Raw genomic sequence first — 12,460 nt, forward strand, 5'->3', positions numbered from 1 at the left:
TTCCCGACATCGCACAAACCATTTGGACAGTGATGGGCTGGCGAATGCCAATTTACCTTCTTCAACTTCACGACATATCGCTTGACTCGTAGTGTTGACTGTGTGTCGGCTTGTCCTTCACAATTATGGAGCTATGCATTCTTCACGGTTCTGGTTTCCCTTGTTATTGATTAACCGCGTGACTATAACCCCCCCGCCAAGTTTACTCAGCGTGTGGCTCCCTTCTCTTTAATAAATCACGTTCTTGCTTGGGTTTTTTTTATTTGTTTTGCTCAACTCATAGAGGGCGCAGACCACCCCATGGTGCTTTTACGCGAATGCCGTAGTCTCTCATTCCGTCGTGAAAAAATTGCGGGCGAACGATCGAGTCGCAGGGCCATTCGTGCACCGCTGTGTTAATCATTAGGACTACTGGGTAAGCGACCACTTGCTTAGACGCTCTTCATGCAGGGGTCGTCAAGGTAAAGGCAAAGGTGCAGCCCAGTAATATTTTGCTCGTGTCGCTGCTGGCGGAATGGTCCCGAACAAAAGTGAGCTCTAGAGAGTCACCCCAAAGGGGCCCCTCGAGATGGTATATTGGCCTACTCTTCCACGCTGGGCAGATATCTATGGGGCATCAACACCAGACAACATTTCACGTCATTACTATCTATGGGTTAATTGAGTACCCTATCTGCATACGCGTGTCTTACAATGATGCATGTCAATAAATTACATCCCTTTGTCCATCAACTATTGGACGGAGATCTCTGAATGCCACGTGGGTCAAGGTGGTTGTTTTAATCATGAAATGTTCACATGTATCAAATCATCGTGAAAATGCAACTACGTCTCAAGATTGTACGAAAAGAGTGGCTGCATTTATTTTATGGAGAGCAGCAGTCATTTATGTATGTATGTTGAACCTCTTTCGCACCATATGTAGCCAACTGTGTTCATCGTAAAAAAGGTATTGAGCTTGGGTTAAACAGGGGCCACGAGTTTAGAGACCATGGTGATAACAGAAGAAAATGAGCGACCTCTCATTGAGCGATGGTTTACTGGGGGCTTCTATAGTAAGCCTTGCTCTCTGTACAAGATAATGCGTGGAGGGGAGCAGATTGAGAGACGAGAGATTAGAAGTAGGTATGGTTGAGTGTATGTAGACTTGGTGAGTGCTGTTTTGAAATTGATATGGTTTTGGATTGGGAGCCAGTGGAGGGATTGGAATATAGACATGATGTGTTATCGTTTACGGTTGCGAGTGATTAGCCTGTTGGAGGCCAAAGATGAATTCAGATATCACTCACCACTGGTATTAGCCATGATGGAAAATCTAACTCACTTCTCCGCTTCCCACCTTTACCAACACGTGCCGACCAGCGTGGCGAAGTATGCTCAAATGGCCCCCATGCGTCACATCGTGTGGAGATGCCCTCATCTTAGCCGTGGATTGACAAAAGGTATTTTTCTAAAAATTGGCTTGGCAGCCCCTCGTATAGACACGATTTATGGCTGGGAGCCACATTAATGGTTCCTGCTGGGTGCTCTGGAAACTCAAAAGCCTCTCCTGTTTTAGAAGCATTGCAGGGGGGGGGGGACTCTATGAGCGAAATATAGCATCCAGGCGATTACAAAATAGCAGTGGAGGGTTGCTGGGATGTGGGTGGCAGAGTGTAGCTAAACAGGGCAGGTGATCCCTCGATCATTGGTGGGGGGGGTCCTTGTTTATCTTTAGAAAAGGTTCGTTCATAGAGCACTGAACACTCGACACAAGCATATGTAATGGCTCAGTTGCTTGTCCATCGTTTTTGTTGTGGTTGTATGCAGTGTAATTCCAAATAGTTGTTCTCAAATGTGAACCAATTTCCAAGTAAAAGGGCACTATGCAGCTGTGAAGAGGAGCTGTACAATCAGCGACAGGCAAGTATTTGTGGTACCACGGTGGCGAGATGTTAACTATATCCCCTGGTATAGCGGAGGTCGTGAGGTCAATCCCGACCCTGACGCCTATTTGTTTGGAGTATGCACGTTCTCTCCGTGGTCGCGTGGATTTTTCTCCGAGTCCTCCGGTTTTTCCCTCCACATTTAGAATCAACGTCACGCGTTTCGAGTCTTTGGCTGCTACAAATGTCCACGTGATAAGCCACTTCGTCGAGCATTGCTACAAAACCCGGCGGTCCAAGTGCAATTCCCACTCACGGTCAGCACCAGTGACGATTATCTTAATCGACCCTCACCATTGGGGAGACAAAGGCGGTCGGGCGTGGTGCTGGCCATTACCCACCCCCTCGTATTCCGTTCCGGCCTTCATAGGTGCTACTCGCTAACAGCACTTGCGCCAATAGTCTTTTTAGGATATACGGGGATCTTTGTCTTTCTTAGTTTTATTGACCTGACTCAAACTGCTGTCTAATTAGAATTCTTATGTTTAAAAAAAGATTGATACCTTTACGGACACCCTGTAGTATTCAGTGTATGCTGTGGTTTTACACAGTATATATGCTGGCCACGATGAGCCCAGAATTTAATGAAATTTCATTTTAATCTCATCCTATCACGAGTGACGAAACCCCATAGCAGGCAGTCGTGTATGTGATCTATCGGGTTCAGAACAGTGGATACGAAATCCACGTTAACGCACAACGGTCTCGAAATGTTGTCCTGGCAAGGGGCCCAAAATGTCCTTAATCCAGAAAATTTTTAACAATGTTTTGTATATTTAGACGTTCTGTATGATCGCTGATGTCACCGTATGATTGGTGACACCAGAAATAGTATGACATTTTGCCAATACAGCCTCAATCATTGGGCCTTTCACCATTACCATTTTGCACAGCACTTGGCTCTCAATAGAACACGGACATAGAGCAATGTTATAAATCGCAGCCAAATAGTTAATACAAGCGTGCACGAGGTGTAGAGTTTTAACATTCCTATAGCGAGTCTAACATATACATTTTGTTGACTTGCGCAAGGTGATACTCAATTAACTGACCCCCCCCCCCCCCGAAGGAATGAAGAGCTGGGCAGATTACAACCCACAACCTACCGATTATGAGTCACGCACTCAAACCACTTGTGTCACCTGGTGCAGGTGCAGGTAAGCCCTTAATTAGCAGTAATGTGAACACTGTTCAGGGCCACACTGAAGAGTGTACAGGTGGGCCAGATTTCCGTAGGCCTCCGAGGGAGCCTCAGAAAGGACCAAGGCAGCCTTAGGGAGAACTCAATAATGGCCAAGAGGGCCTTGGGGTGGGGAGGGTTGGGGAACTCATCTGACATTTTACCCCAGGCCTCCAAAAAGCTTTCGGTGGCACTGGAATCAGTGGCACAAGGCTGAGAACGGTGGCAAAATTCCGCTCACCAAGGATGGCGAATATCATGAAGGGGCCTTCCCCAATAATCTGAACGCCAAATCCATTCGGTAGTATATGCATGACGGATGGACCAAGTTGTTCAGGTTTACGTAACGCTATAAATTGCATTGGCAGTGGTCGACTATTAATACACATAGGTGCCACCTGTTGGTCTCCACTGGGAGCAAACAACTGTTTGTTAGCTGAGCTGAGACTGCCGGAACAGTGCCTGCGTGCACCCTGCTTATTATAGCAAGTACATTGGCGGGTTGCAGGAGGGAATCTCTAGTAGCTGACAGCTGATCCCATCGTTTACTGAAGCCAAAAAGTGCCGGATTTAGCCGAATCTTATTGTGCTGCCTATATTCAATAGCAACAACAGCACCGGCGTGGGTGTTTGCAGTTCTGGGTATACCTCTGCGATGCGTTTTCGGGTTGTGCCATGCGCCGGTTGGTGTGATGCCCAACGTTTCGCTGCACGTGCTGGGAGCTTCTTATTTCAAACATTTTCAGCTCCCGTAGAAGTTTCGCATATCATGTCGAACGGTATAACAGTAACTACCCGAAAACGCATAGGAGCCCAGAAAAAAAGGTATGTCCGTAAACACAAAACGCTACAGACGGTGCTTATAATAGCAACGAGATGTTTATTTGGTGATAAATGTGGGTGCGATGATGCATCTATTCGTGGATTAATATTGATCCAAGGGCTTATGATACATCCATTGTGTGCATCGGAATCAGTGTTGTGTATTGGATTCATGCCACCTTCGCAGCCACTGGAGGTGCTGCTGGTCACCACAATATTTATGCGGGGAAATATATTTTTGAATCGAATTATGACCCTGACTCAAAACAATTCATTGGATTCTCGGGGAGAGGGCTGGAGGATCAGGTGAATCCACTCAGAGTGATCAATAAGTCTAGAGAAATATGTTATGCTGTTTTTTTTAGTAGTGCCTTTGCTTTATAACCTTTGACCATATTGAACTAGGTATACGTTTTTTTTTCCCCACAAATGACAAAATACCAATCCTGTATTACATCACTCCATTACAGCTCTTATTTGTAGGCCCCTTCATAATTACCACACTCCAAACTCCACCTCTCCGAGATGCTGTCGTCCCTAGTACCGCACGGTGAGATGCACACTTCAGCTGCAAGGCACTATCAACCATTCACATTTTAACTGGATGTAAGCCTTCTGCTTTGAAAAATTTAATTATTTTTTCGTGTGTGCGTGCTCAAATGCGGCAGTGCACAGCGTTTTGGCAGAAACACGTATACATCTCTCCAGCAATGTGTATCTTAAGCCCTTGGTTAATCTTCCGCTGGATGAAGGCATGCCATGTTGGTCATGGTATAACCATATTTCACCACGCCGCTCAGTTGCTGTTTTTTTGAGGCTGCGGAGGCCCTGTCCTGCTTCCAATATCACTCACCGCTGATGTTGACCGAGTCTGGGAATCAAACTCGGACCGTGGATTGGATAGCTCAGTTGTGCTGACCACTGCGCCACCATTCCACGCGATGCTACTTAAGAAATAATACCCTGTTTATAATTTGAGTGGAACTAGTTATTCACTGGGAGATGATCCGTGGATGTCCTATGGATTATGCATACAGTACTCTAATATGTGCCACTTGAGACAGAAGCCGATGGAATCTCCGTCATATATAGTTTTCTGAAACAAATTCTGACAGGTTATTTTCCAACGCAAGCAGATTAACTGCTCATGAAGCTTAGTAGACATTACATAATGACTCTTTGTCCTCGTGAACGGATAAATGAATGCTGCAATTATTCGCAGAATGAAACTCGAAATTCCAGGCGTTTTCACATTCTAATAGGACCTCGGGAGGTCTTAACCGCTTACCGGGGTTAAGTGGTTAGGAGTACTTTCCCCCCCTCGGTGGCTGAGATATTTTGTTGACTCAGGCACATGCAAATACACCCCCTTTTCGGTAGCAGTTTTCAAAGTGATGCAATACTGTTGTGTTTTTGGAATCTTAATCCCTTTAAATACATTTTGACTTGAAAGTGAAGGTGAATAATGCATTCCTCTTTTTCATTTTCGCGAGTAGTTGATTAAATTATTTTATTCAACGCCTAGAGACCAGTTCGTAGCCAGCGTATGACCCTGCCCACGTGTGTTACTGCTGTGATTAAGAATCTGTTAATCGGGGGTAACTGCCACGCTATGGTACTTTAGGGCCTTACATTTCCTGCTCATGTACCTCCCTGCCCTATATAGAGTGCCCTCCACAGGAGCAGACTGGGACTTCTGCTCTTGACCCAGTTTTCTCCCGAGGCTTCTTCATGCGGAGGATGCCAAGCAGGGTGTCATTGCCCAAAATTTAAGGAAACTTTGCGCAACAGATCGAGCAAAAAAAACTAAGCAAAGAGTTGAAGAACACGGGGTTCGACAAGTACCCGTGGGGTGGTGAGTTCCATTCATTCCATTGTGTCCTGCTTTTTAATTTTAGGGCCTCAGAAATTCCACACGCAACATTCCAACACGAAGTTTGGACTGGCGGCCAAAGCATATCAACATCGATGAGCAGGTATTGTTGCGCTTTGTGAAAGTGAAGAGGACACTTTTAACGAAAAGTGAGTTTAGAGCATGCTGATGCGAATCCATTTCTGCCAATGAGTCAATAAATCCTTCAAGGTCATGATAAATTATAAGTAACAGTCATAATGATGATGGTGATGACTAAGATGACACAATGCTAAATATACCTCATTTCAATTCAGGACACTTATTGGCAAGTGAATATAACATGCATCAATGTGTGCGTAGTGTCGGTATGCATGTTGAAACGATTTTATTATTTGAAAAAAATCCATCAAACTAGCATTGCACTAAAGTACACACTGGTGAAAAGCATTACCTAGTTCCATTTGACAAATCTTGATTTATTTATCCTCAAGGCATGCAAGAATGTTATGTTCAATTTTTCCATTCCTGCGATCCAAAGGGCTGCCCTAGTCTGTTATCATTCCCCTCTTGTGCCAAATTTTGTAACTCCCATATGGTATTAGTGTACGCTGCTATGTGTTAAATCATCTTTTCCTACCGTACCGTCATCGGAAACCTGTGTTTACCAGAGCTCGTTTGAAGCAGACCACCTCTCTCTTCAACGTTTAGAGAGAAAAACGAAATGAAAGTGGACTGCTTGTACATCAAGAGGAATAGCTTTCCCCTAATTCAGAACTGGGAAAGATTTTACCAAAGGGGGTGATGGACGTGTACAATTTATATACCCAGAGCTGAGCTTGAACACAAAATACGCTTACTCAACTGTTCGTGTACCTAGACCACAAGTTAGCTCTTTTGACCTATTTATATGCAGATATTTACGCATAATTATTATTTTCCACCCTTCAAATGTCCCATCGGATACTTATAATTAGATATGTTTGGAATGTTTACGCTGTGTTTATCTGGCGATTCACACGGCACCATTTAACCGAGCAAACCCCCGTCCCCCCCAGAAAATGTCATCCTGCAAAGTATGCACGTGTCTTTTTTTCTTCTCCAGGAAATTATGAAATAATGATAATGAAGCCACAATTATTTATCCAGGGACGTCTCACCGAGTTCCAAGGCTCTTTCTCAAGAGGGTACTGCAATGAGATGTCTGCTCAGTTTTGTTTGGCAATGCATGTTCCAATCAGCGTTGGAACTGATCCACCAGTTCCACTGCTGGATTATATTTTTTCCCCGCCTAAGGACGACCGCTTGTGTGTTGCGATCGAAACGTCGCGATTTATTTTATTTTATACCAACGTGACTTTACCGAAAGAACCAAAGAGTATGCAACGTCAGTATTTTACCACGGGAAGCAATGCCTGCACAATTCGATTTGTTTGCATTTTGAAGTGCGTGAATAGGTCAGTTTTGGGATTACCTGAACCCGAGCTTGTCAAACCCGACCAAAAAATAGATAAAAAAAACATCTACAAAACAAAGATGTATCATTGAAAAGTTTTATTTTTCTCTTTAATTTACAATAACAAAAATATATAAGGGCATCTGAATACATACGACAACCATCAGTAAAATATACACTAGTCTCAACAAAGCTATTCATAATATTAACACTCGGGTCATTTACTGCATATCTTAAACCAATGAAATAATTCTAAAATAGTTATATAATATCAGCTTTAACATAGCTCTATATAAAAACATAAATATTTTGTACAAATATTTTACATTTGGCTTACTACAGTCTCAAAATAGTAGAACGTGCTTCTAAAACAAAGCTTTTTTTGTTGTTGCAATCCCTCACAATCTGTGAAGTCTATGTACAGTATATTTACAATCTAGTCTAGTAAGACTGTAGTAGAGTCCAGCCTCAGTGTATAGGCATCAGTACAGCTGCCTTGCTACAAATTCACATCAACAAAACATTTTTTTTTACAGTGCACATATACATTACAAGTCAAACAATAAATATGGAATCTACCTCCAGAGTTATTTTAATACACCTGCGTGCCAGCTCATTTGCCGCAACTTTTGTTTCACACCCGGACCGTTTATTAATGTCGGTTTGGATTTTTTGTGACCATAGTCTCTTTATGAAGTCACCGTGAACAAAAAAAAAACTCAACTCAAGGGAGAAGTGGTCGTAGATGTGTTAACCCTTTCCAGCTTAGAAGAAAACAACATGCTCTCGAATGCTTTAAGTGCCAAAAGTAAGCTTCACCACAGCTGATTTTACTTTCATTATGCAAAGCTTCTTCATTAATGACATGACTGATGCGATAGTTGTTCCTTGTCCACCTTTGCTTTAGAGTCTTTTGGTTCAAATTTTAAATATATATAAAAAATAAAACTTTTTTTTGTCGATGATATGTCAACTTGCCGATCCAGGCTGAGGAAAAAAACAAAAAACAAAAAGAAAACCGTCCAACAGTAAATGGAAGGAAGACAAAGGCAGTCAGTGCTCGTATCGGGTCTGGAAAGGGTTCAACAATGAATCGCGAGTCCCATCTCTAGCTCGGCTGGGGCCGGGCCAAGGTGGGAAGGTGGGGAGTGGGGGGGCGGGCGGGCGGCCTTTCTAATCGGAGAATTTGTGGATGTCGTTCTCGAGCCGGTAGAAGCTCTGCGCGAACTCGACCCCTGGGTGGTCGCCGCAGTTGTAGTGGCAGCGGCAGCTCTCCACCCAGAGCATGCTCTTGGTGAGCGTCTCGCCGTCGTCGCAGCGGAAGCGCACGCGCACCGTGTGCGTCTGGTCGGGCGTGCAGCAGCGCCCGTCCACGCAGCCGCCGCAGTACTTGGGTTTGAACTTGCGTACGCTCGTGCAGCCCGCGTACGTGTAGCGCAGGCCCTTCTTGGCGCGCTCCGTGCGGTTGCACTTCTTCCCCTTCTGCGACAGGGACGGGGGAGAGGCGGAGGACGGCGGCGGCGGTTAGAAACGCGAGAACGTGGTAGGCGAATGCTGTCGTGGTGTGGTTTTTTTTTTTTTTGGAGCGTTGATGATGCAGCGCTAAAAAGATGAGCAATGCATTTGACTGTCGATGTGTCACGGAAGTAGGCTAACTGGACCGCGTCTCATTCGCAGAAGCAGGGATCCTAACAAAATACGGCGTGCTTTGAAAATGCATAGGCATTTCAAAATATTACGAATAAGCCTTACACTGATTTGTTTAAAATTTTATGAGAATGGATTCCAATACCCAACTTGGCCATGATTTCACTGCTCTGTAGAGCGCGCGTGACCCGCGGTGCATCGTGCTTGCGTTGGCAGTGGCAGCCAAACTCACCTTGAGGTTAGCAGCGGATGGCGCTTGGCTGCTGCATGGCCTGATCTCGCACAGCCTGGTCTCCTTCACGAGCTTGCATTCGCTGTTGTCATTGGTGACGCGCGTGGAAATGCCCATGCCGCAGGTCTTGGAGCACTGTGACCATTCGGTCGTCTGCACCATGCACTTGGGCTTCTTGAAGAGTCTCGCAAAGGCGTGCTGCCTCCAGGCTGCATGGAAACAGAGAGAGAGAGAGGGGAAAACACAGGACACGCTGTTAAAACACACGGGTCTTATCTGAATTTGCATCAGCGTGTGCGCTGTTTACATTTTCAAGCTCCCACACTTGCAAGAAAGTTGTTTGGGATAACTTAAAAATATCACCAGCCACCATCGCTTGAAGCGGGTGCACAAACTTGCATGATGTAATCCCACAACCAAATGATGTGTGCTTGCCATTGGAATACTGAGGGCGTATCTTATTCATGCATCACAAGTCCAAGTGTAGGAAAGCACTTAATACGACAAAGTCCAGTTTCCATTCGGGTTCTGGCACAGAGGTGGCTCATGTGTTGAGAAATTACGATTCCTTCGCATATGTACAGCCAGTTTTTTTTTGGCTGCTATAAATGTCCACGTGATTAGCCACTTCGTTGAGCTATCATTTGTGGCCAGGTCGCGTCTGAAAATGAGCTACGTAGCTCGGTGGGCTTTCCTTGGTCAAATTTTTTTTTTAAATAAAAATGTACCAATCCACTGCTGGATGAGGGCCCTCCAGGATGAAGGCCGGGGGGGGGGGAGGAGGGGGGCTTGGCTGAGCAGACACTCACCAGGTAGAATCTTGTGCTTCCTGGGCGTGAACACGATCAGCTCGTTGCTCTCGACGGATCGCGCGTCCTCCAGACTGTCGGCGAGCTCCTCCTCGCGGCTCTGACCCTGGCTCGTTGCGTCCTCCTCGGACGAGTCAGCGGCCACGGCGTCGTCGCAGGTCCACTCCTCGCAGCAGCGGCCGGGCACCTTGACGAGACGCGGGTTGGCGCAGCCGGCGAGGCGAGCGGCGGGGAAGGCGAGCTCTTGCGGGCACAGGGGCATGCAGCCCACCACGCCGTCCACGCACGTGCACGCGTGCTTGCAGTTGGGCTGGAAGCTCTCGCCGTGCTGGTAGATCTTGCCGTTGTAGTCGCAAGTTCTCCCTTCCGACTTGGCTACGAGGGGGGAGATGGAGAGAGAGAAAAAAAACCGATTATAGCCTCGCCGTAAACTCCAGACAGTTGTGGGGTTAACGTTACTGTAAGTGCGCTATACTTAGAAGTTGAGTGGCCGGGAGATCCCCCCGTAGCTATTTGCCTTTTTAAAGGTATCGTGACTCACACAGAGTTGTAAGAGGTAATCGGGACATCCCGCCTACCCTACATACACCCCACACGCCACGTACAAATGTGCACACTGCGGGTCCATGCTAACTAAACCTTTCCACTGCAGTGCAGTGAAGGGTTCACCCCACCCACCTTCATTCGAGCTGATGTGCCAAAACAACAGAGTTACAGCAGCAAAAGGAATGTCTGCATTTGCCCTTCCGTTAAGCGGCTGTGCATGCCAACGCCGAGCCCCCGTCCCTCCCTACCTCCTACCTCCACCATCTTCTGCTAACCACCCCCGCCACCCCGACGAAGTAGTAGCGGGGGCAAAACAACAACAACAACAACAACAAAAAAACCCCCTGGCGCTCACCTCGGCAAATTCCTCTCTCGGCAGCCGCGTCCGCTCCCGAGTCGCACTCGAGCCCCTTGAGCGGGTCGCAGGGCTCCGAGCGGCTGCAGTCCTGGTTGAACTGCCGTGCGCAGACCTTGCAGCAGCCGCAGCCGTCGTTCACCAGACTCACGCCAAGGGCGCACTGCGGTAGACTCGCGGGGCATTGCGGGCACTGCGCGGGGCAGCTGCTGGACGCCTGCGGATTTGAGCAAAATCGGTGGGGGTGGGGAGGAGGCGAGAGAGCGCACGGGTCAACCTTTCGGCTCTGTTCCAAGTCTCGGCGTGAGAGGCTGTCGCGGTGTTTGTCGATTTCGCACGGAAGATGCCCGTCGGATGGAACTCGCGCGCGGCGCAATGAGCGCGTTTCGGACCGATGGGCGCACACGTGTTTGCTTTCGATGCGCTTTACACCGTGTGCGCGCGCGTGTGTGTGTGTTGTGTGTGTGTATATATATACTGTGTGTACATGTATACACATGCGATGACCACGTACGTTCGAGAAAGTCAATACAAAGTTAGCGTACAAAACCAATTCATTAGGTGCGTGGCGTGTTACAGTTGCCACGCGAGTAAGGCGCGGTGTCAGTTATCCTAAATGTTAATGGTCGTTAATAGACGCGAGCGAGCGAGTGAGCGAGTGGATGAATGAAAGTCGGTATAAGCGAGGTGCGAAGTTCTTACCAAGTTCACACAGACGGCGAGCAGAGCGCTAATCACCAACACTGAAGCCATCTCTTCTCTTCGTATCAACTAGCGACCGACGAGATCAAAAGTTTAACCGCCTAGAGTCGACCGTGTCGAATGATCGTTGCTCTTAAAACAACGGGCGCTTAGCGCGAAGCTCTCCAAAGCATAAAATCCACGGACTTTGCTTCGACAATAAAAGGAAAACGGAGCGCAAGGATGATGATGTATATAAAAAAAATAGAGACGACACTTAAACCAAAAAAAAATGAGCGTTTGACTTGGTCTTTAAACTCGAGTTATGGCGTAGCCCTGAAGAGTACACACAACTGGTAAGTTGGAGGTCCCGTTCTCTAAGTATCTGGAGCAGCGCCTTCTCTCTCTCTCTCAGCTGTCGCTTTCCTCTGAAGCTCTGAGCTGCGCCGGGCGCCTTATATCGGGTCCAGCGAACCACCGCGATGTGATGTCAGTGGCAAATGCAAACATCGTCAGGAAAGTATGTGCGGAATGCCCCGTACACCCCCCTCCTCCTCCTCCTCCCTCTGCCCCACACACACACACCCCACCGCACCCCGGTTCAACCCCCCTCCCCCGCAACTCCGCTCTAAACACATCACCACCAGCAATCCCTCCCTCCTCCGTCTCTACCTCCCTCCCTCCCCCGCCAGCACACACACACACACACCGTGTCGCCCCCCCCCTCCCGCCACACGCTCTGCTCCCCCCTCTTTGCCACTCTTCCAGATCCTAAAGCTCCCACTTTATTGCGCTCCATCACCAAACTCCCCCCCCCGCCACCCAACCCCCAAACGGTGTACGCGAAGCCAGCCAACCCCGGCAAGACCTGCCCGGTCAACCCAAAACCATCTCTTCTCTCTCGCTCTCTACCCACCACCCTCCTCCTTCCCCCCCCCCCGTCGTTCCGCTTTAT

At 47.4% G+C, this 12,460-nt stretch overlaps 1 protein-coding gene across 1 annotated transcript; it reads right to left on the reverse strand.

The window, feature by feature from the left end:
- Positions 1 to 7,318: 7,318 nt before the first annotated feature.
- CCN1 (cellular communication network factor 1) lies at positions 7,319 to 12,007 on the reverse strand. The gene is made up of 5 exons (XM_032958920.2): positions 11,527 to 12,007; positions 10,825 to 11,041; positions 9,924 to 10,298; positions 9,115 to 9,323; positions 7,319 to 8,717 (listed from the first exon to the last, which is right to left on the reverse strand). Exons 1-5 carry the CDS (start codon positions 11,575 to 11,577, stop codon positions 8,409 to 8,411), a joined length of 1,161 nt encoding a protein of 386 aa, XP_032814811.1. The 5' UTR covers positions 11,578 to 12,007; the 3' UTR covers positions 7,319 to 8,408.
- Positions 12,008 to 12,460: the final 453 nt, after the last annotated feature.

This window comes from Petromyzon marinus, chromosome 22, assembly GCF_048934315.1.
Source record: "Petromyzon marinus isolate PM22_M1 ecotype Great Lakes invasive population chromosome 22, UKy_Petmar_22M1.pri1.0, whole genome shotgun sequence".
Lineage (NCBI taxonomy): Eukaryota > Metazoa > Chordata > Hyperoartia > Petromyzontiformes > Petromyzontidae > Petromyzon > Petromyzon marinus.